Source organism: Polypterus senegalus, chromosome 17 (assembly GCF_016835505.1).
Source record: "Polypterus senegalus isolate Bchr_013 chromosome 17, ASM1683550v1, whole genome shotgun sequence".
NCBI classification, from domain to species: Eukaryota; Metazoa; Chordata; class Cladistia; order Polypteriformes; family Polypteridae; genus Polypterus; species Polypterus senegalus.
In genome coordinates, this window is record NC_053170.1 from 20,526,237 (window position 1) to 20,551,871 (window position 25,635).

Consider the following 25,635-nt stretch of genomic DNA (forward strand, 5'->3'; position numbering starts at 1 on the left):
CAAAAGACGAGTACAGAAACTAATGTCTGTGTTTTTAAATAAAAACGTAATAGCATGGATGTAGCTGAACACGATGGTATAAAAGCTATTTCCTGGTTGTCGAAGTTTGTGGATACAACCTGAGGTGCCTGAGGATCACCTTCATGGCTCTTCCAAGGTATGCAATACTACGCCAGGGCAGGAGCGGCCGCCGTCACTAATGGTCTTGTTTCTTCCCTCCACAGCTCTGAGGAGGCACTCAATGAGGTGTTTGACCCGCCCCCAGCACCCAGAGAAGGCCCCGCCCCTTCTGGTTGGAACTCTATAACTACATGAGCACATTAAAAAATAAGCCAGTTAAGGCAACTTACGTGGCCAGCTAGCCTGCATTTTTGTTTATGTGCTGCCATTGTGCACTCTTTTTTTGTTTGCCAGAAATTAAAATGATGTGCCCTTGTTACCTGCTGAGCTATTTCTTGGGATCCCTTTGAGTGATCTGGACCACAACAAATCCAAAAACCCTAATTGATCTCTGGTGACAAACTTTTTTGGACCTTCTCCTTCGGTTTGCGTTTTTTGCTCAGTTTGCGTGCTCGTGTTTTGAGTTTATTACTGTGTTCCCAGCTATGATTTTTGGGTTTCATGTACTAAGCTGGGCGGCATAGTGGCACAGTGGGTAGCGCTGCTGCCTCACAGTTAGGGGACTCAGGTTTGCTTCACAGGTCCTCCCTGCGTGGAGTTGGCATGTTCTCCCCGTGTCTGCGTGGGTTTCCTCCCACAGTCCAAAGACATGCAGGTTAGGTGCATTGGCGATCCTAAATCGTCCCTAGTGTGTACTTGGTGTGTGGGTGTGCGCGCCCTGCGGTGGGCTGGCATCCTGCCCGGGGTTTGTTTCATGTCTCGTGCCCTGTGTTGGCTGGGATTGGCTCCCCCGTGACCCTGTAGTTAAGATATAGCGGGTTGGATAATGGATGGATGTACTAAGCTTATATTGATCTCGATTCTGGATCTTCTGGTTTGGACTTCTCTTCCCTTTCTCCTCATTCTATTCTCCATTCAGACCGCTGCCGCTCAGTGCAGTGAGCACAGATGTGTGACCAAGTCAAAGCTGAGAGACAGTAAACCTTCTGTTCAGCACATTTCAGTCAGTGCACCACAGCCTCCACCTCAAAAAACAAAAAGTTGAGTCATTGCATAATGTTTAAAAAGATGCAGCTTTTTAGAATTAATGTAAACCAGATGCCTAAACCCTCTGTGGTTGACTCGGAGGTGTTTCATGCACAGCACTTCCTGATTTCTTGCCTTTTTTTCCACTAATGCCCTCATTTATTTATCGAAATCTGTCCTTTTTAGGTCTTTTTACCAGGCTTATCACGGGTTAAGTCAGTTAACCTGCACGTCTGCTGCTGGACTTGCATGAGTTCCCAGTTTTTTTTTTATATTTGTGTGCTTATGATTTGTATGTCACCTTGGATGAAAGGGCCTTCTAACTAAATAAACATGAACAAGGAAATAAAAGACAAAGCTTCAAGTCCTGTTGTCCTTTCCAACATGTAAGAGAATGAGGAAGGAACTCTTCTCAAAATTCAAAGCCCAGGTCAGGCATTTCCTTCTCCTCACCAACACCAAGAAATTTCCTGTTATACTGGAAGAAACGGAGGAGGCAGCTGGAATAGCCGGCCAGTTGACGTAGGCCTGCCACCAGAGGGTTCAATGTAGTGGGAAAACCAATAAGGCGAACGTGCCTAACTTCAAATGTGTGCTTATGGCCGGACTTGTGCTTATTAAATGGACACTTGCTCATGAAGTGCAAGGAAAAGGTAGTTGCTCACTCTTTGCACATTTTATTGCTGATGATATAGAATGTTCATATTTTCAACATTGCTATTGTTTAATTGAAAAAAGGGCTCAATAATAATCTGACTACAAAACTGAACTTCTTCAAAAATAAAGGAATGCATAACCTGAATTGATTATTAAAAGGGTGAATCATTTTATAGAAAGTGAGTGCAAAAAGGCAGGTGACTGTTATATGAAAAAAAGGAAAAGGAAAGAAAGGTCAAAGGGGTTCTAATTATAGTCAAACTGATTATTTACAAGAACTAAAATAGTCTGACTGGTGCCTAGAATCAAAGGAATACATTATCCAACACAAACAATACATAACACAAAAATTAACAATAGTCTTTACATATAATACACTAGCATGGCCGTCTGTTTGTCTGTCCAGGAGTTTAAATCACTTGTAGCCCGCAAACCGTTTGACCGATTGACCTGAAATTTGGCACACATATACTGTACTACGTGACGTCTACTATCCGCTTTCGGGGTGACGATTGACCTCCAAGGTTATTCCTCATTTTATTTTTATTTAATTGTAGAATCAGCTCTCGGCAGCAGGCAGCAGGGTGGCCATGTGGTAAATGCGTACGAGCGCCATTGTCATCCCTACCACCTTCGCTGTCACTGCCCCTACCTCTTCATATCTTAAATCAGGGGTGGGCAAAGCCAGTCCTGTGGCTGCAGGTTTTTGTTTCAACCCAATTGCTTATTTAGAAAACAATTGTTGCCAATAATTTAATTTTATGGCTTGTTAGTTGCTTTAACTCTGCCATATCAGGCCATTCACATATTCTAGATTTGTTTCTCCTTTCTGAGGATATCATCCAAATGATTTGAAGTCTAAAAGAGACGAGTTATTCTCAGTCCTTTACTTTTTTCTCTTCACTTTCCTTCCAAGTATTTAATTTAACCCAATAGTGCATGATAAACACACACAGGAGTAAATGGTAACAAGCTAAATGGAGAAATGCTGGTCTCTTTTGTCATTTGCATGTTATCGCTAATTATGAGCCATTAAAAACCGAGAACACGGCTGTTTAAGACTAAAATAAGCGATAAGGGTTCAAAATCTTAACCAGCGAGACAACTAAAGTGAAACAGAAGAGTTACTTGAGTAATCAGCGCTTCTTATTAAGCAGTTGGGTTGGAACAAAAGCCTGCAGCCACTGCGGCCCTCCAGGACTGACTTTGCCCACCCCAGTCTTAAATCATTCTTGAGGCAGATTGAAGACTTGAGTCCCAGCTTAAGTGACAAATTAAAGAAAACGTACTGAGTAATTGCAACACAAACACTGACGTAATCAGTTTTAACACGAAAAGATGCTGTGGGCCGCTAGGGTGGAGATAAGAAGAGCTGCTCAGGAAGCACAAAGCACATCAACCTCTGAGCAAACAAATGCTAAACGTACAGATAGAGAGGATGAAAACTAGGAATGTTCAAGTCAAGTGATAATGGGCAGTGCGCCATTACTGGTTAGTTTATAATGAAAAATGATGAGTGACAAGAATAATACCAAAAATAACGACTGAAGATTTTAAACCATCCAGTTCATTGATATTATAGCAGACATGATACAATCAATGGAGATACTGTACTGTCACAAGGCGCAGGGAATAGAGGGGAGTACAAATAACAGTCTCTGCTAATGTTGGGGGGGGTCTCCTATTACTCTCAGAAAAGCCCCAGTTCTTCATGACACAGATGTCACCAGATGTTGGAAGCCTTCCTTTGGGATTCTGGTCCATGTTGATATAAGCACATCACACACGTTCACGCTGAGAATCTCCTGTTCTGCCAAATCCCAATGGTGTTCAACTAGGAAGGTCATTCAGGAACATTGAACTTACTGTCATGTTCACAAAGCCAGATGACTTGGTGACGACTTTTGCTTTGTGACACAGTGCATTATCATGCTAAAGCAGTCATTGGTACATTATGGCTATGAAGGGATGTACATGGTCAGCAAAAGTGCTCAGATAGGTCATGACATTCGAGTGACTGGCATTAACAGGCCCTACCATCTCAGCATACCTCAATGAAAATCAAGATTTATCAGACTAGGATACATTCATCTGTCCAGTTTTGGTGAGCCTGTGAGCATTGCAGCCATGGTTTTCTGTTCCTGTTGTGGTCTTCTGCTGTTGTAGCCCATCCACCTTGAGGTTCGACGTGTTGTTCATTCTGAGATGCTTTTCTGCTCACCACAGTTGTACAGACTGGTTATCTGAGTTACCATTGCCTTTCTGTCAGCTCAGACCAGTCTGGCCATTCTCTGTCATCAACAACTCATTCCCAGTTACAGAACTGCCGATCATTGGATGTTTTTTTGTTTTGCACCATTCTGAGTAAAATTGTAAGACAGTTGTGCGTGAAAGTCCAAAGAGATATCAGCAGTTACAATAATACCCATTCCAACCCCATCTGGCACCAACAATCATGACATGGTCGAAATCACTGAGGCCACATTTTGTCTCCATGCATTCTGGTGTTTAATGTGAACAGAACTGAAGCTCCTGACCTGGATCTGCATGATTTGATGCATTGTGCTACTGCCACATGCTGGGCTGATTAGATAATTGCATGAATAAGTAATCCCAAATGCATACCACGGGAAAAACATGCATAGATATTGACACACGGTACAATATAAGACCGTAGAATAAAAACATACTAGAACATTAGAACGCTAGACGAGAACAGGCCATTCAGCCCAACAAAGCTCGCCAGTCCTATCCACTTATTTCTTCCAAAAAAACATCAAGTCAACTTTTGAATGTCACACTACTTGGTAGATCATTCCAAGTATCAATCATTCTTTGTGTAAAGAAAAACTTCCTAATGTTTGCGTGAAATTTACCCTTAACAAGTTTCAAGCTGTGTCCCCGTGTTCTTGATGAACTCATTTTAAAATAACCGTCGTGATCCACTGGACTAATCCATCCATCCATCCATTGTCTAACCCGCTGAATCCGAACACAGGGTCACGGGGGTCTGCTGGAGCCAATCCCAGCCAACACAGGGCACAAGGCAGGAACCAATCCTGGGCAGGGTGCCAACCCACCGCAGGACACACACACAAACACACCCAGCACACACTAGGGCCAATTTAGAATCGCCAATCCACCTAACCTGCATGTCTTTGGACTGTGGGAGGAAACCGGAGCGCCCGGAGGAAACCCACGCAGACACGGGGAGAACATGCAAACTCCACGCAGGGAGGACCCGGGAAGCGAACCCAGGTCTCCTAACTTTGGGCAGCAGCGCTACCTACTGCGCCACCGTGCCGCCCCCACTGGACTAATTCCCTTCATAATTTTAAACACTTCAGTCAGGTCACCTCTTCATCTTCTTTTGCTCAAACTGTAAAGGCTCAGCTCTTTGTAGTCTTTCTTCATAATTCATCTCCTGTAGTTCCAGAATCAGCGTAGTCACTCTTCTCTGGACATTTTCTAGTGCTGCTATGTCCTTTTTGTAGCCTGGAGACCAAAACTGCACACACTACTACTATAAATCTTATACCGAAGTAACTGTAGTATACGTTGAGTCTGTGCTCTCTCCTGCAGAACAACACACTGGCTACTATGGACTGGTAAAATCTTCCCAGCAGCCTGGTGGACACATCAAAAGTCCGGAGTCTCCTTGGGACACAGTCCACCCTGGCCCTTCTTACACAGCACCACCGTGTCGTCAGACCAGTCCAGTTTGCTGTCCATGTGGACCGCCCAGGTCCTTATCGCTTTGTATCACCGCCACATCAATGGCTATCAGGGGTTCTTTGATATCCACCAACTCTTTTGTCTTGTTGATGTTGAGCTGGTGGGATTCTCCCTGCACCACAAGACCAACAAACTGATCAAAACTAGGAATGCAATATCAAAATAAGTAGACATTTTTTAACAAGATAAGAAATAATATAATAATTTAAGAGGTGTGAGGAGTAAGAGGCAGGAGATAACAGAAAACAACAACCTGCTGAGGACACCAATATGTACAGTAGTCACTTCACTTGCTAGTACCACATTTTGTTGTGTGCCCAAGGATTAAGAATTACAAACACTTTTGATTGTTTTACTTTATCCTTTACATCTTTACTTTTTTCATATAACAGCCACCTGCTTTAACATAGTCGATTTGATATTTGCAGGTTTAATTCTAATAGTTATTAAGGCTGTGTATTGTATACAATAATATTTGTAGAGATACTGCATTTGATTTCTGTGCATTTTTATTAGTTATCATTTTCTAAACCTTAGCTGTCCTATCGTTCTTGGTGTTGTATTATCTTATTCTTCTTTATTTAAGCTCTTTCTGCGCTCGCCGTTCATTTGCGCGTCGGGACGCGCCTTGAGGCGGAGATGGTTGACATGATCTCATCAGCTCAGGTGTGCAGTCTATACGAAGTAGTCTTTGTATAATACTGGACTGAAAACCACCAAATTACAGGTTTAAGTCCTCTCTTGACTCACGGGGTGACCCTACTATAAATTGCTTATCCTGTCTGGGTAGGTAGACGCTTTGCAGTTTTTAAATGATCGTGAATACTCTCCCATTTTTATCAAGTACGGCGGGATTCTTATTAGTGTTTTTTTTCTGAGTAGTATACCCAAAGAGATATAAATCAGTAAAAGTAAAACAGGAATAAATCGGCAGGAAAATAAAAGGGGTGGTGAAGTTGTACCCAGCAGGCCGTGTACGACTTACGCTCTTCTCAGTGTCAGAATTTTGCAGTCAGTCAGAATTGTAATAAAAAACATCAACGGTTTGCAGATCAAACCTTTTATCACGTCGTTACTCTGATAATTGATGCTTTGGCATCAGTTGGCCTAGTTGTCTAACCGTCTGTTTAAAACTCCACATTTCTACTTCACACAGAAACGGGCAGAACGCCAAGCTACATTCTGTTTACAAAGAAAGGCACTATACAGCTATGAAAAGACGCATTCGGTTTTCCGCAACTAACGATGACGATTCCTTGAAACAGCGTCAAAATCATGAGTAAGTTTGAGAACATAATGCACGTTTAAACTGAAGACATGATTCAGCTTCTTGTGTCTCCTGTGAACTCTACTACTCGTCTGATATCCATTCTTCCACATAAATAAACAATAAAAGTTATAGTTGCAATTTTCCGTGGCAGCCCGTCCTTATTTGGAGAAGGATTTCTCAGAGGCTGACTTTTTGAGCGATTTCCCAAGCAGCCAATGGAATGCCGACTAGCCAACGGTTGTCCAATCAGTGAAACCCAAAGGCAGGGCCGCGTGCCATCGTGAATAATTGACCGAGATTCTTTTTTTTCAGCCTGGTGGATGAAGCGCAGTTTTCTCGATTTCCTCTACTCGAGTCCCGTACTTCTCAACTGAAATGATCGTACGAAAATGGACTCTCTTCACCCCCTTCTTATTTTTCCTGTTCCGAATGATCGCTGTTCGTGGACAGATAGGTAAGTCATTTCGTTTCTTGGGTTATTTGGGAAAACAGCGGTGAAGTTCAGACGGCGCATTTACCACTTTTATTATTTGCGCACTTTTTTTGGTGCTCGAGTTGTCGCTGTGTGTTTAATGTGCCCAGCCATGGAGTGTCTGAACCTGTTGGTTAATTTGTACAGAAATCGCTGAGTGATTTTGTGTTGTGAAAAATATGCTGCTTTTTAAAGCCGTATCCATCGTCCATGTTTTAAAATCCTGTAACGCACGCATTGGAAAAGTGCTGGCTGTATAAGGCGCTATAATACGTAAAGACCGTGCAGAGCATCATTTTTAAAGTTGCTGTATTCACACTTTTCCACCATGTTAAAACTGTAGCGTTTAACTACGCACGCACGCATGGATGGATGGATGGATGGATGGATAGATTCGCCCTTCCGTCTGGTTCCTTTTGCTGCTGTAAGGCTGAGCACTAGAGCACTGTCCTCCGATGTCATTGTCGCCATATACTGCTGTCACTGCTCTCTACTTTTCCAACTTCATCCATTTTTTGGGGCAGAGTTAGCGACATCGGATGCAAAGCAGGAGCCAAACCAGGACGGGTCGCCATTCCATCTTAGGTGACACTACTATCAACTGTAGTAGAAATCGAGTGTGCCCTGCAATGAAATGGCACGCCATCCTGGCATGCTGTGGCTCCCTGACATCATTTAATCGTTTTAGACAATGTATGAATGAATAGTGATCTAATTCTTCATGTACCACGACAAACAAATGCACCTGACAACCTAAAATTGCCTCTGTCAGATCAGCACTGTTGGCATCATTTTTCTCTCACTTGGTGCTAAATCAACTCTCGTAAGTTTTATAACTGCAGTTTAAAAAAGGGCCCCTCTGGTTAAATAAAAAGAGATTGTGAGTTAGGAGCTTATAAAGCAAAAAGTCCATGATTCATTAAATGGCGCATAACCCAGTGTCTGTTTTCCTGAGGTCCAAGCAAGGCATCTCCTGCACACTCTGAGCCAGTTTTGATGACTTTGGTCCTTAAGGTCCATCTCTGAAATTTCTTCTTCCCTGTTCTTTTTTATTGCATAAGCTTACCCCAGTCCAGGACACCAGCTTCGGCCCACATTGCACTTTTGTGAGTTGCCTCACGTCCTACTTTGTCTATTTAATCCCTTTGGCAAGCTGATCTCTCCATGACCCCCCTCTCCAATGGTCTGTTATTTTTTTAAAAGCTTTACTATCTCAACTAGGAATCCTAATCTTGAAAATATTCAATTTACATTTGTACCTGAATAATATTCTGCTCCACGTGAACGATTTATTATGGGCTTCACCTCAAACCCTGCAGCAAACCCTTCTTCACATGTTTTTGGGAATGTCCATTCATAGCTACTTTTTGGCCCAATGTTTCCACTTTTCTGTCTTCCATTCTTGTTATTAGAATCCATCTCCTGCCTTACCATTTTCTTCTGCTTAATCCTTCTTTCCTCTCCACAAATCTTCTCCAACAGAGGTCATAGCGTTCGTAAGAATGAATGTTTGGAAACCACTTCTGGTTTTGTTGTCTGGTGCCTCCTGACTCATTGGTAGGACAAAACCCCACATATGATATTTCATTTGACTCATCTTCATGTCTAGTTTTGCAAAATATCACGTTTTTTAGCCACCCCCCCTTTTTGCCCTCTAGAACCGAAAAAAAAAATCTAGGTACTTTTTGGACCATATTTTGAACATAAAATACATCGTTATGATAAACGGCAAACAATTCAATGTCTTCAGCAAAAGTGACCCGAAGGACTTGAAGGTGTGTACGCCATATTAACCAACCCAAGGGGTCCACGCCCGATGGGATACAAGGGGTCCAAGTTACTATGTTTCACAAAAATGGGGATAGGTAACATAGTTGTGTTCTGCTGTTTGGAGGTTTCTGATCAGAAGTACAATAATGTTTTTGGTATTTGATTCTTTATTGGTGGTCCTAGCCCTCTGAGAGCCACTCCCACCAGAAGGTTAGAAAATGACAAATTTCAAACATAAGCATGTGGGGTATCATTTTAGATGATTTCAAGGTCACTGATTATGAATATGATGCTAGTTTTGATCTTTTACTAAGGGTCTAGCCCTCTGTGGACCTCTACCAGCAGGTGAAAAATGACAAATTCTGTTGCTGTCAACAATATTTAGACTTTAAAAATCATCAAGTAAATTATTACATTTACATGAACACCCCGCTAATTCAGGCTTTGCTTTCTTGACTCTCTTGCTGCTAAATCTGTTTTAATAACCTGTTGGACATCCACAGGCTGTTTAGCATCTTCAGCCTTCAAAGCCGCTTTTCTTTATTTAACCCCATTGAAGTGCTTGGCAACAGGGACTAATGGGGGGCATCCGGGGTTGACATTAGCAAGTGGCAGTGCGGGTTAAAAATCATTCCGAATTGGCTTTCGAGTGTGCGACAGTACAGTGCTGATCAAGAAAGAACTTCTAGGACTCTGAGGACCACTCGGTGTGGCCACCTTCCTCACTTGTCCCCTTTGGCTTCTTTAGCGTTGGGGAAAGGGATTGGGGGCTTGGGGGATGTCGGGAGTGGACGCTGAGGGAGGGCAGTTACTTCATTGTATCAGTTATTTATGCACACTGTCTGTCTGCATTTGCTTGTTTAATAAATAAGTGTTCATAAAAAATTACTTCATCATACTGGCTGTATATCAGTCTGTAGCACAAGTGTGGGTTCGCTTTGCTAGTAACAGTGAATATTCCTAAAAATGTAAATAAAAAAATAAAACAGAAATATGACACAGCAGCAATGTAGATTGCTTGCTATTATTCTTTTTAACAATACTAGAGAGCTCCGCCCCCTGCTCGACTCGCTTGTCTACCCCCGGGTTTGGTTATCCGGATATACAATTTAAAGAGGCTGCTATATTCATGTGAATTGTTACAAACTCTTTCGATTGTATGTTGCATCGCTTCTCCGTGATCATAAGTATACACCTGACCGAATTGTTCTGGTTCTTCGAAATGAAATTTGTCGTAGCTTTAATTGACGCGGGACCTCAGATTCTCATAGCGTATGGTCCATTATTGTGTAAGTCAACATTTTGAGCATTGAATGATGCGAACGCAAAAAGATTATTGTAGATTCGGATATTTTGCCTGTAGTGTTTGTGGATTTCACTTTCACCAAACAATAAATCTTTTAATTCTCGTGGATACGCCTCTTCATTGGGAGGCAACACTACTTTTCGCTGATGGCAACACGAATTAGACGATCTACAAGTCTCCGACTCAAAGTGTAAAGCCTTACAATATCTACATACTTCGGACAGATCACTTATGTCCGTATATTCGATCTCTTTTTGCTGTTCCGTTATTTCACCGAGTAATAATTTCCGTTTGTTTGTGCTAATGCGATCTTAACTTTCTTTTTCTTTCTTACTATTTTCCTAATATGTAACTTGCTCTTCATGTGTATCGCGCCAACGTTTTTGAACGTCTTTATAAAGTCTTTTATTTCTGACCCCGATTGGACCTACGAGGTTTTCAAGTCCGGGCTGATTATTAATTTCCTTATTTTCAGAATTTTTACATCGATTATTTTTGTTCTTTTTTGCCTTCTTTTCTCTCCAATGCTTTTGGGTCTCTTTTCGACGCGCTGCTCTTTCTTCTTCGCTTAATCGTTGACGTGCCATTTAGAACGTACAAAACTTTTAAGAGCTGAGAGCACATGAAGTGTGTCTGCCAAAAGCATTCCAGCAACTGAGAGGTTAGATGTCCGTGATCTTGTTTTAAATTGGTTGTTCTCGCGGGACGTCAAAGTGTCTTTCCGAGAAGGTCACATCTTGACCCAAGATTTTTGTATATATTAGAGAGAGATAAACAGGCAGCACATTGGCACAGGTGGCATTGTTACTGCCTCTCAGTTAGGAGACCAGGATTTGCATCAACTTGTGTGCGTATTAGTAAATAAAAGCTGAAATAATCGGGTTATAAAAAATCATGAGTTGTTATCCACCTAACATGCATACATTTTGGCTTCATTCTGTAAATACACTGCTCACAAAAATTAAAGGAACACTTTAAAGAAACACATTAGATACATCAGATCTCAATATGAAGTTGGATATCTATACAAATAACGACAGGGCAATGTCTTAGGAACAAAAGGATGCCAAGTCTTTTAATGGAAATAAAAGTTTTCTGCCTACAGAGGGCTCAATTGTGTAGACACCCTAAAATCAGAGTGAAATGAAGATGTGGCAGGCTAGTCCATTTTTTCAAAAACTTAATTTCTGCTACTCAAAATGCTTTTCAGTATCTTGTGTGGCCCCACGAGCTTGTATGCATGCTTGACAACGTCGGGGCATGCTCCTAATGAGACGACGGATGGTGTCTTGTGGCATTTCCTCCCAGATCTGTATGAGGGCATCCCTGAGCTGTTGTACAGTCTGAGGAGCAACCTGGCGGCGCCTAATGGACCGAAACATAATGTCCCACAGATGTTCTATTGGGTTTAAGTCAGGGGATCGTGAAGGCCATTCAATTGTTTCAATTCCTTCATCCTCCAGGTACTGCCTGCATACTCTTGCCACATGAGGCCGGGCATTGTCGTGCATTAGGAGGAAACCAGGACCTACTGCACCAGCGTAGGGTCTGACAATGGGTCCAAGGATTTCATCCTGATACCTAATGGCAGTCAAGATGCCGTTGTCTAGACTGTAGAGGTCTGTGAGTCGCTCCATGGATATGCCTCCCCAGACCATCACTGACCCACCACCAAACCAGTCATGCTAAACGATGTTACAGGCAGCATAATATTCTCCACGGCTTCTCCTGACCCTTTCACGTCTTTCATATATACTCAGGGTGAACCTGCTCTCATCTGTGAAAAGCACAGGACGCCAGTGGTGGAGCTGCCAATTCTGGTATTCTATGGCAAATGCCAATTGAGCTCCCGGTGCTGTGCAGTGAGCACAGGGCAGTAGACATTTGGGCCCTCAGGCAACCCTCATGAAGTCTGTTTCTGATTGTTTGGTCAGAGACATTCACACCAGTGGCCTGCTGGAGGTCATTTTGTAGGGCTCTGGCAGTGCTCATCCTGTTCCTCCTTGCCCAAAGGAGCAGATACTGGTCCTGCTGATGGGTTATGGACCTTCTATGGCCCTCTCCAGCTCTCCTAGAGTAACTGCTTGTCTCCTAGAATCTCCTCCATGCCCTTGAGACTGTGCAGGGAGACACAGCAAACCTTCTGGCAATGACACGTATTGATGTGCCATCCTGGAGAAGTTGGACTACCTGTGCAACCTCTGTAGGGTCCAGGTATCGCCTCATGCTACCAGTAGTGACACTGACTGTAGCCAAATGCAAAACTAGTGAAGAAACAGTCAGAAAAGATGAGGAGGGAAAAATGTCAGTGGCCTCCACCTGTTAAACCATTCCTGTTTTGGGGGTCATCGCATTGTTGCCCCTCTAGTGCATCTGTTGTTAATTTCATTAACACCACAGCAGCTGAAACTGATTAACAACCCCCTCTGCTACTTAACTGACCAGATTAATATCCCATAAGTTTCATTGACTTTATGCTATACTCTGATTAAAAAGTGCTCCTTTAATTCTTTTGAGCAGTATATTTAGCATATCCGGAACTATTTATAAAAAAAAAGCAAACTAACAAACTGGGAACTAACAGCTTGCTTGAAAGGTCAGGATTGAATTAAAAGCAGAAGTTGGTTGGCATGAAAACTTCCAACCACAGGAGGCCTCAGGGCTGACGTTAGGAACCACTGCACTAATAGACTTCTTGCTCAAGAGAGGCTCTTCAGCTATAAACAAGACGCCCCACATGCCCCTGGGTGACTTACCTCCTTAACATACAGTAGAATTGACCACACTGCGACACTGCGTTATTTAACGCCACACAACACTTCTCACTTTTGATTTTTGTGTGAGACTGGGTGGTGGTGGTGGGTCGGGTACTCAATCATTTTATTGTGCCCATTGGTCCACTTTGGTCATTGCACCTCACAGGTACTCGTTCGTTTCATCGAGTAGAGGATTGGGGTATTGTTGAAAAGGCCTCTTGCTGCCACAGCTCCCTGGGCACAAATGCAGAATGCCCCGCTGGCTATAAAGATTTCTATAGAAGTCCCTGACAAGTCTTTTTTACTAATGAAAACATTTCCATAGCTGCCAGATGGATGTGAATAAGCCACATAAGGAAGATATGAGATAGATGTCAGTGCTGTGCTGATGATATGCGACTGTAGCTGTCGTTCCCTCCAGAGGTCCACATGGTCTCAGCTAGGATCTCGGCATCCACAAGATCAGATTGCATCTGACGGAGTATGCAGCACAACTTCTTGGCCTTGTCATATCTGAATTAGTGCAACTGTCTGCTGGCAGGTGTACTTACATGGGTCACCAGGCCACAGCAGATGATTCAGAATGCATTGGCACATCTGGTGTTCAAACAGCCAAGGTGGGCACGTGTCACTCGTCTTTTCAGATCACTACATTGGCTCCCTGTTGCAGCACACAGTAAGTTCAAATCCTTGATGCTTATCTATGGAGCAGTCAACGGGTCAGCATTTGTACATATGGAGACTCTGGTGAGGTCCTCTGCTCCTTTCTGCCCACTCAGGTGTGCTGTTGAATGGTGTCTGGTGATGCCAACTCCATGGAATGAGCTGCCCACCTCCATTCACACTTCTGACTCCCTTAGTGTGTTTAAAGAAGCGTTTGAAGACTCTATTGTTTAGTGATTTTCTGTCTAACTGATATTATGCGTTCATTTTTTGTAACTTACAAAGTTTAACTCGCTTGTACTTTGTTCTGAGCTCTTCACTTGTGATGACCAATTTTGTATTCTTGTCCAATCACACTTGTTCCCAAACAGTTCCCAAGGTTAATCGATTTGTAGGTCACTTTAGATAAAAGCATCTGCTAAACAAATAAATGTAAATGTTGTGGAATACCGGGGACCTCCAGCTGCCCCACCCCGACACAGACAGCCAGAGACACAAATGCTCCATGGCACACGTTTATTTTTGCTACATGGGGAAGCACTTTCTTCACTCCCCACAAGAGCGCAGTGTCTATAACACCAAAACACAGTCCTTTTCGCCTCCAATCCTTCTCCTCACAGGCTTTGTCCTTCTTCTTCCTGACTCTGGCGTCAGAGTAGTGGCTGCTGGCTCCTTTTATATGCACCCAGAGGTCCTCCAGGTGCTCGTTGGCCTACTTCTGGCAGCACTTCCGGGTGTGGCAGAAGTGCTGCAAACAAGGGCTCAGCAGTTCTCCAGGCAGCCCCTGGCAGTGGGCACGGGCCCCAGCGGCGTCAAACTTCCATGCTCCAAACCCGTGGCACCGCTGCACGCCAAGGGGGCTAACCCTCTAGCACCCCAGAGGAGATAATGGTCTGGATATGCTCTCTCTCCTCCGGACCTTCCATTATAGGGGCATTCTGGCGGTCTGCCACAATGTATATAGACAGATAGATGCACTTTTTGCTTCCCGTGTTTTAAGTAGCAGGCTAATTGATTGTACTTTGTTCTTTATTGCCTATATTTGTATTGTGCTCTACCACATACGTGCCACCTAACAAAGACTGGCAGCCGTATCGACCCTGACATTACCTGTCTCTGCCATCTCCATTTCTGATTAAAATGACTCCGTTGCATACTAAAATAGAGCAACGGTTGCGTGATGTCCAGCAGGTTCATAGGTTAAGCACAGAGAAATTCTTTAATCGCAAGTGCTATCCAACATGCCCCACGTCGTCACCTCATCTCGAAAAGTCTGTCTTCCTTACCTGAAAAGTCGTATTTGTCATTACAGATTATAATGGGCCAATTTACAGTATCTCAGAATGAGACCGTGCTCTTCATAAAGTAACTATATCATTTTATTCAATGCACTGAATGTACTGAGTGATGAACAAATGATAATTATTGGAAACTTGCTGTCTACATCCATAGAAAAGATGACAGAAAAAGAATAATTTGTAAACAATGCAATTGTAGTCTTCAATTTTTTTTTTTTAAATGTTGGATTGCTGAAAGAAAGTGTAACGACTTTTCTGCTTGATTTTGGCACATAATGTTATTGTTGAATGTTGAGGGTGCACTGCAGAGTGGGCAGATTTCTAGAATTCACTGCTATTCTGTGACTGATAGGGCCAGGATTACCGATCTGGATTTTCCTCCCATTCTTGCTAGCCATGTCATCTATTCCCTGAGTGTGTGCAGGTTGGCATACTCCATGTAATATATACACCAATCAGCCGCGACATTAAAACCACCTGCCTAATATTGTCTTGGCCCACCTCGTGCCACCTATTGAGGCATAGACTCCACAAGACCGCTGTAGGTGTCCTGTGGTATCTGGAACTAAAACGTTCACAACAGATCCTTTAAGTCCTGTAAGTTGTGAGGTGGGGTCTCCATGGATTGGACTTGTTTTTCCAGCACATTTCACAAATACAAATAATATATTGTGGCCAAGTGAATACCTTGTACTCTTTGTCATGTTCCTGTGACGGTGCAGGTTGGCTCTGCACTCCTGTTGTGCCTGGGAGCCTCTCAAATCCGCCATCATCAATACAGTAGTCATGAAACTGTGATGAACTGGGCATATGAGGACACATGCATCCAGGCAAAGGGCAGGGGCAAAAGTGAACAAGTGGTTTTATTAAAATCAATCAAATGAACACTGTCCAAATAGTCAGCCAGTCATTTTCCAATCCGCTATATCCTAACACAGGGTCACGGGGGTCTGCTGGAGCCAATCCCAGCCAGCACAGGGCACAAGACAGGAACAAACCCTGGGCAGGGCACCAGCCCACTGTAGGGCACACACACACAGGACAATTTAGGATTGCCAATGCACCTAACCTGCATGTCTTTAGACTTTGGGAGGAAACCTACGCAGACACAAGGAGAACATGCAAACTCCATGCAGGGAGGCCCTGGGAAGCGAGCTACCACTGCACTACCATGTTGCCCTGTCCAAATAGTGCAGTGCATAAATAAATCTATACTAATAAAAGGCAAAGCCCTCACTCACTCACTGACTCACTCATCACTAATTCTCCAACGTCCCATGTAGGTAGAAGGCTGAAATTTGGCAGGCTCATTCCTTACAGCTTACTTACAAAAGTTAAGCAGGTTTCATTTCGAAATTCTACACGTAACGGTCATAACGGTCGATAATGGTCGACAACGTCCGCCATGTTGAACTTTCTTATTTATGGCCCCATCTTCACGAAATTTGGTAGGCGGCTTCCCTGCGCTAACCAAAACCGATGTATGTACTTATTTCGGTGGTATGACGCCATTGTCGGCCGCCATATTGAATTTTCCAACGTCACCAATTTTCAAACTTCCCGTGTAGGTAGAAGGCTGAAATTTGGCAGGCTCATTCCTTACAGCATACTTACAACAATTAAGCAGGTTTCATTTCGAAATTGTCCGCGTAACGGTCATAACGGTCAACAACGTCTGCCATGTTGAACTTTCTTATTTACGGCCCCATCTTCACGAAATTTGGTAGGTGGCTTCTCTTAGCTAACTGAAACCAATGTACGTGCTTATTTCGGTGGTATGACGCCACTGTCAGCCGTCATATTGAATTTTCCAACATCACTAATTCTCCAAATTCCCGTATAGGTTGGAAGGCTGAAATTTGCAAGGCTCATTCCTTACAGCTTACTTACAAAAGTTAAGCAGGTTTCATTTCGAAATTCTACGCATAATGGTCATAACGGTCAACAATGTCCGCCATGTTGAACTTTCTTATTTATGGCCCCATCTTCTCGAAATTTGGTAGGCGGCTTCCCTCCACTAACTGAAACCAATATACGTACTTATTTCGGTAGTATGATGCCACTGTCGGCCGCCATATTGAACTATTCAACAGTCTTTGTTACTTATGGGCCCATCTTCAAGAAATTCTATCGATCAAAGAACTGTCACTTACCGAGTGGTTTCCATGCCCGGAGATACCACCTACCTCTTCCATTCTCTTTGTTACATATTGCACGGCCATATCAGGCTCACTCTTGATATCTGGAGAAACATTGTGTCTTATGTATTGAATGACTGGGACAGGTTCAAGGTGTGGACTGATGACGGTACAGGAGATAATTATACTACACAGGAGCACTAGAAGAGTGAAATGCTTAAGCCCTTCACCTATGGTTCTGCATGTGAGTTGATGGCTACCGCTGAATTGTTCGGTTGTCGCTTTCAAGTGTACCGAAATGGCCAAATATTTTACACCTTGTGACAACTGCCAATGCCTCTTAAACATCTTAGATTCACAGGTGACGATTTCAGTAGTGGACACTTTGATGTTTATGAATGTTTAAACTCTCAAAAGCTGGATGTGAAGTTATCGATGAAACTGGTTGTATACTTACAACGCTTGACAGATGCCGAATGTCTCTTCAACACAAGTCCTACAAATACTAACGTAATTGAAACAAACTATGAAACTCAAACCGATTATGACAGCAGCAATCCAAGCTGTGAGATTTAAAACAAGATTACTGTTCATATGGCCAACTGTAAGTTACATGCTCAAGAGTAAGCTCAGCGCACAGCTTGGTCATATTACAACCGGAGGGCCGAACTGACAACATGGTATACAAAGAGATCCTTAACAAATAATTATTGGCATATTGTCCCACAGTTTAAAAAGGTTTAATTTTCTTCTTAATAAAAATTTGAATGCAGTACTTAGTAATCAATAAAACCAAGTGACGGTGGAGGTTAAAACCAAGTCATCCTATAAATATTCCTTTAAAATCGAGGTTAAAAACACAGGCAAGTATCTATCCCACTTGCTGATTCCTTCTCCAGTTCTTCAGTCCTCGCTGCCTTGGCTCATCCCACCGCTGCCACCAAATGTGCCAATGCAGGTTGGACCCTTGGTGCAACAGGAGCATGGAGGCAACCCGCATGGTCACACTTGGTGGCAGCGGTGGAATGAGGTGTGGCAGTGAGGAACGAATAGTGGGTGGAGAACCAACAAGCAGGATAGGTGCCTGACTTTTAACGATCCCACAAACTCAAGCCAGAGGAGGACATTTTAGAATTGAGCCTTTTAATGGACTGTATATTTATTGAACAATTGTTCTTTTAATGTCCATGTTTTGCAAAGGGGTTTGAGTTTGTTTTAAGGAAGGGTCTGGTTTTAGTGTTTTTGTTATTGCTTTTAGTGCAGTGTAGGACCATGCCACAGACCTCGGCCACCAGTTGCACTGGGTTGGGAGAAGGTTGGAGCCTTCAAGTGCAACTGGGACCTTGTACAGTGGGGGTGTTTGGGGTTGTGTGTGATAAGGGGTCTGTGGCCCTGTGGGAATTTTAAATAAATAATTTTGCCCCAAAAAGTGTAGGCATCTGCACCCAATTGGAGAGGCAGTGTAAAGAGGAGACTGCACAGGACAAAGGGAGAAGGAAGAACATTAGGAAGAAAAGAAGGGTAATGAAAGGAGAGAGAGAAGCAGACAAGAAGGTGGAGAGAGCCAGAGCAAGCGAACGAATGAGAGAGAGAGAGAGAACAGAGGCTGGCAGTCGAGAGGACAGTGTGCGGCTGACGCTAAGGGGACTGAAGGTGGCCACTCCAGCTGAGCAATCAGGGAGCTGGAGTGATTCTTGCAGAAGTTCAGGAATGCTGCAGGAATTGGAGAGGCTTGGATGGGGTGTCTTACTGGGAGACAAGTAATGGATCGACCAGCTATGCTGTAGAAGAAGGATGGAGAATAGATGGATGAGATCCTCCAGAGGTATATCTTAAAGAGCTTGATTTGGAGACATAGCGACAGATGGATATTTGGGTGGTTGGACCAATCAAATCTCATTAACTCAATCTTTGTTTCATTTAGAACAATCTGTAGACTACATCATCGCAAGATGTTTCACCAAGCAGGACAGGTGTCCAGTTATGTCTTTGCTTTTCACGTAACACCCAAATTATGCTACTGCTTTCCTGTGTATGATGTTGTTCTAGTACACCTTTACCAATCACCTAAACTCTTTTGGATCTGTCACCACTGCATTTGTCACAATTACGTTCTCTTTGCAGGAGATGGATGTGGTTACACCATTCTGAGAACCCATAGTGGCACCCTAACCTCTCTCAACTTTCCTGGCACGTATCGCAACAACACACACTGTGAATGGCAGTTGTCAGCCCCAGATGGCTTGGGCTTCATCCTCAAATTCGGGGACTTTGACTTGGAATATTCCCCAAACTGCACCAATGGCTCTCTATGGATTGTGATGGCTGGGAACAACAGAAATACCCTGGGTAAGACACAGAAGCTCCATGTTTCATGGTTTTTGGTTTCCCTGTTTTTTGTTTATTATTCCATTCAGCAGAACTAACTATGAATTAAAGAGGTTTATGTTTCATGAAATGCAACCATCAAGGCTTTCTCAGTTCTTTTGGTTTCACTGTCCCAGATGAACGATTCATTCCATCTTTGGTTCTACTAATTCAAACTGTGCAAGTCATCATATTTGTTCTTTCAAGAAAGGTTCAGGTAGAAACAGCCCATAATTAGTTACGTTTAGTTTGCTTTCAAGTTGGAAACAGAACATAATTAATTCAGTTCATCTCGCATTTAACTGAAACTTTGTCACCTCTGTTTGGGTTTTATTCAATTCCTTCTTCAGAGTTTCACCAACTGAATAGCCGCTGTCTTTTAGGTTGGCGATCTCATGCAAGTGGGATCACTTGTCTTATTATAGAGACATTCCAAATATGGACCTCTAAGAGAGATGGACACTCACACTGGGAGTCGGAACAAAGCTGTTTGAGTCAGTGTGGGCAAACAGAGGCTACCACGAGGAGGTGGGCTCTGTCACCATAAGCAGTGTCTGAAAGTTCAAATTTTTCAGTGTACAGTACCATAGAAAAGACAAGGGCGAGGCTAAGGTGTAGAACTCCTCCAGGCCAGCGGATGGCAGCAGAGACACCTCAAAGGCAGAGAGCAAGACATCTGGAAATTGCCATGGAGGCCTTAGGGTTTGGCTTGGCGCTCCCAGTACTTGTCTACTTGATTCTGACTCTCTTAGCACATAACCTGGATGGTATCCTGAGATAACAATGATTTAAGAGTCAAGCGGTGAGCTGGAGGTGAACAGAAGAAGCTGACACTGATAGAGAGAGAGATTTGAGAGATATAAGGAGAGGGAAAAGTGGATGAGCCACCCTGCGAGACAGTCACGGCTACAGGTCTGCACAGAAAGGCTTTTCTTTGGCTTCTCTGTTCCTTTGTTAAATGGTGGTCACCTTATAAAAGTCTGTTTCTTGTTGGTTTGGGATATTGTCGACCATTTTGGATTCTGGACAGACACCTAGGTGGTAGTCTCCTGTTACCAAATAAATACATTTAAAAAAATAAATAAAACATACAATTACACATTTACTCAGGTTAGCAAGGTGGCCTTTACACTTGGATATGCAAAAGAATGAACAAGTTATTCAGCTATGAGTGGAAATAAAAGCTGAAGAGAATTGAAGACTCACTTGCTGTGGTTTGAAGGTCTACTTGACAACCCAGTTTATTAGACCAGTTTAGATAAATTTTATATGATGAGAAACATGATGACGTGTATTAAATATGAGGAATATGGAGGATAACAGAGTGGAGAGTGAAGATCCTGTTGATGACACTATATATATTTGCCTTCTTTTCCAGTCGTTTACTTTCATTTTATTTTACTTAGATAGCTAGATAGAAAGGGAAATTCACACACTCCAGCAGCAGCATACTGATAAAAAACAATATTAAATTAAAGAGTAATAACGATGCAGGTAAAACAGACAATAACTTTGTATAATGTTAACGTTTACCCCCCAGAGTGGAATTGAAGAGTCGCATAGTGTGGGGTCTCCTCAGTCTGTCAGTGGAGCAGGACGGTGACAGCAGTCTGTCACTGAAGCTGCTCCTCTGTCTGGAGATGATCCTGTTCAGTGGATGCAGTGGATTCTCCATGATTGACAGGAGTCTGCTCAGCGCCCGTCGCTCTGCCACGGATGTCAAACTGTCCAGCTCCGTGTCTACAATAGAGCCTGTCTTCCTCACCAGTTTGTCCAGGCGTGAGGCGTCCCTCTTCTTTATGCTGCCTCCCCAGCGCACCACCACATAGAAGAGGGCGCTCGCCACAACCGTCTGGTAGAACATCTGCAGCATCTTATTGCAGATGTTGAAGGACGCCAGTCTTCTAAGAAAGTATAGTCAGCTCTGTCCTTTCTTACACAGAGCATCAGTATTGGCAGTCCAGTCCAATTTATCATCCATCTGCACTCCCAGTTATTTATAGGTCTGCACCCTCTGCACACAGTCACCTCTGATGATCACGGGGTCCATGAAGGGCCTGGGCCTCCTAAAATCCACCACCAGCTCCTTGGTCTTGCTGGTGTTCAGGTGTAGGTGGTTTGAGTCGCACCATTTATCAAAGTCCTTGATTAGGTTCCTGTACTCCTTCTCCTACCCACTCCTGATGCAGCCCATGATAGCAGTGTCGACAGCGAACTCTTGCACTTTTTTTACTTAAGTAAATATCAATTGTGATGGCTGGTTGGCTTCACTGAACCCCCAACACAAATGCACAAAACAGTCCCATGTTCAAATCAAAGGGTTTTTATTACACAAATGCCTTCTGTAACAATAAACAGGTCCTTCTTATAATCAATATTAGGATGGTGACATCACTGCAAATTATTTTAATATATTCTACTCGATAATATTATCATCTTTGTTTAACTGCAGCCTTGGTAGGTCATGTCTTGGATCGACAGTGTGGGTGTCATTTGCAAATGTGTTCTGTAGAAATGCACAGAGGTGCCTTTGTGCGTCTTGTTAATTAATTTGCCCTGAATGAACATTGGCAGTTGTATTATTTCTCTTTCAGCTCCCTCCCTGTTTAATAAGAGATGAATACATTTCATGGGGTGAAGTAATGGCATTCATATATCTGGAGACGTCTTCTGTAATTTATGATAAAAATAGCCTCTGTCTTGTCAGAGTGCTGGCAAGTATGACTGGAATTTAGCTGCCAGCATCCATCTAAAGCACAGGAAGGTGATTTTGTGTTGCTGTTTCAAAAAAGGCAAATCAAAAGCCTTTGACTTAACGGAGGATACTGTCTCTCAGGCCAGGCTGTAAACTTACACTGTCTTCCAGATGCGATTCCTAATTCTACCTGCATGGACTTCATTTATTATCCTGTGGCTCTGCATCTCATTTATAACTCCAACCTGATGGTCGCCACTCACCAGGACTAAACATCAAATCACTGAAATCCAGTCAAGGGCCCGGCTTTAAAGAAATAGCTTGTCCTCTGGGTGGCTTCTCGCTCCAGCTCCATCCTTGGCTCTTAGACCTGTAAAACAAAGTTTAAGGTTAATATAACCCAGCTAAATGGGCAGGGTTGGTATCAGGAAATTCATCTAACCGTATAACTCTAATGGAGAAGTGTAGTCAAAAAAAACAAACCATGACCCCATATAAAAATGGGAATGGCTACGGAAGAAGAAGAAGAAGATAATACATAATAAAATATTAGAAAATGACTAAAAGACTAATATAATGTACAACAGTCTAACCCAACTTTATCAATTTTAGACATCCTATAATAAGTGTGATGTGTGATCCGGGGGGATGAATCAGGAACTTGGTATCCTTAAACTGAAAGAAGTGTTTTCAACTAACCGTGAGGTTAATAAAATGAAAGCAGTTCCTGAATCTAATTTGGATGGGAATTATGCATGAGCGATCCTAAATTCTCCCTAGTGTGTGCTTAGTGTGTGTGCCCTGCGGTGGGTTGGCACCCTGTCCGGGGTTTGTTCCTGCCTTGCGCCCTGTGTTGTCTGGGATTGGCTCCAGCAGACCCCCGTGACCCTGTAGTTAGGATATAGCGGGTTATAATAGATGGATGGATTATAAATTATTGAACCTTCTAGTCAGAGAAACTTCCACAATATCTCTTAAAGCTGATAAGAATAACAAACATTCTCAAATTTAATAAAAATGTAGCTCCTAACCTTCAGTTTAAAAATAATGTTAATACCAATTTTGAGTCGGAAACATCAGACAATATAATTCCTTTTGTGACTATTTATTCAGCCCCAAAACAAAAGTTATATAGAAGCTGTCAGTCATTTTCTAACCTGCTTAGTCCTTAACAGGGTCACTTGGCAGAGCCTATCCCAGCTAGCATAGGGTGCAAGGGATGAGCAAACCCCGGACAGGATGCCCGTCCATCGCTGGGCCAATGTAGTATCGCCAATCCTGCAATGTCTTTGGACTCTGGCCCGAAACCAGAGAACCCGGAGAGAACTGACACAGACATGAGGGGAACATGCAAACTCCATGCAACCCTGGTCTCCTTACTGTGCGGCGGCAGTGCTACCACCGTGCCACTGTGCTGCCCTTTATGTAGAAGTATTAGAAGTCATTTATTTGAATACCAAAATGAATATCATTTGTTTCCAAATCCTAGGCCTATAGGCATGTAAGAGAAATGGTAAATGGTAAATGGCCGGCATTTGATATAGCGCCTACTAGAGTTCAAGAACCCCCCTAGGCGCTTCACAACACAACAGTCATTCACCCATTCACACACACATTCACACGCTGGTGATGATAAGCTACTTTGTAGCCACAGCTGCCCTGGGGCGCACTGACAGATAAGAATCTTAAAGAGTAGGGTGAACTTTCATAAAATTGAACCGAGAAATGACTTCCAATCGGAAGAGTTTATACAATTAGATTATATAAAGAACAAATATTTCAGATTAGAGGCTTATGTTCTGTTTAAAGCAGGGATTGAACCTAAAACTTGTTATCTCCTATACTGTCAAACAATGTGAAATGCTGTATATTGTCGAAACTAAAAGCAAGATTTCTCCAAGATGTATGCGGCATTATGAAATAAACAGACAGATTTGATTTTTATATAAACATTATGTAACGTTACAGCATTGTCCAGAAGTAACAGGATTACAACCTAACGGCTGCTGCTCGAGGAGACTGAGGTTGTTTGTGGATTGATACGTTAGGCACTGGGTTTTCCAAGGAGCTTAAATGAGAACAAACTAACATTGGATTTCTAAATTAGAAACTTTTTACGTTTCTTTTTAAACTATTTGTGGTAAATATTCTGTAAAGGGGGCGGCACGGTGGCGCAGTGGGTAGCACTGCTGCCTCGCAGTTAGGAGACCCGGGTTCGCTTCCCGGGTCCTCCCTGTGTGGAGTTGGCATGTTCTCCCCGTGTCTGCGTGGGTTTCCTCCCACAATCCAAAGACATGCAGGTTAGGTGGATTGGCGATTCTAAATTGGCCCTAGTGTGTGCTTGGTGTGTTTGTGTGTGTCCTGCGGTGGGTTGGCGCCCTGCCCAGGATTGGTTCCTGCCTTGTGCCCTGTGTTGGCTGGGATTGGCTCCGGCAGACCCCCGTGACCCTGTGTTTGGATTCAGCGGGTTAGAGAATGGATGGATTCTGTAAAAGAGCAGTTTGTTATATTTTTAAGTGCTTCTTAGTTCATTCTGATTGTGTATGTTAAATTATGACTTTATTTGTGGTTTTGTATTTATTTATTTATTTATTTAATGATTTGCCAACTAATAATAGGGATGTTTCTTTTTAATAATAGGGATGTTTTTTTATAAATTGTTAGATCCTGAGTGAAGGACTTACCCACGTATTCTCTTATAAAAGTATAAAGTATGTTTGTTGCCAGGGCTTAAAATCCTTAAGAATCACTTAATTTTAATTGCATAATATAAAGGATTTGTTTTGATCCCCTTCCCCTAAACCATCAGTCTCCCATGTCCCAGTACTAACCCTAATCACACCTCAGTTTGGTTTTCAAAAATCACCCATCTCTTCTCATCCGTACTCTGCTGCTCAGTTGCTGTTGCTAACCTGAATGGGCCTCCGTTTATAATAATAATGTGGTGCCACCATTCTTATTTTAATGTCTCACGGTCATCCAGTCCTTATCACTAACTCAAATTACACTGCTGCCCAGTCATCAATACAATCACAATGATATAATAATCTTGTTCATTTCTTCTTAATATGCCTAACCATGTGTAGAAGTGTCCACAAAATAAATTTCTAGAGGCAAATGTTCGGTTGATTGCATTATTCCTTCTCCTGGCTAAAATAATCTACCTCAGTATTTCAGAAATGGCTAAATTTATGTTGATGAGATGAACATGCAGTGCTAAACTCTGCATCGGAGTCTCGAGAGCAGCAGGGTAACACGTTAAAAGTAACTTGTGTTACGCAGTCTGATTACTTTTTAAAGTAACGACTAATCTAACACAGTACTTGTCCTTTTAAAGTAAAGATACCTGCATTGTTATTATT

General features: G+C 42.8%; 1 protein-coding gene across 3 annotated transcripts in view; it reads left to right on the top strand.

Annotated features, from left to right (window-relative positions):
• Positions 1–6,564: 6,564 nt before the first annotated feature.
• The window catches only part of si:dkey-34d22.1 (discoidin, CUB and LCCL domain-containing protein 1), a 92,119-nt gene continuing 73,048 nt past the window's right edge, over positions 6,565–25,635 (top strand). Inside the window, exons 1-3 of one of the 3 annotated variants that reach the window (XM_039739764.1) lie at positions 6,567–6,817; positions 7,121–7,262; positions 19,336–19,560. In XM_039739764.1, coding sequence (XP_039595698.1) covers positions 7,184–7,262; positions 19,336–19,560 — 304 coding nt within the window. In that variant the 5' untranslated portion in view covers positions 6,567–6,817; positions 7,121–7,183. Of the gene's footprint in view, positions 6,818–6,985; positions 7,263–19,335; positions 19,561–25,635 lie in introns of those variants that run through there. The other 2 variants (XM_039739766.1, XM_039739765.1) reach the window with 2 other exon arrangements.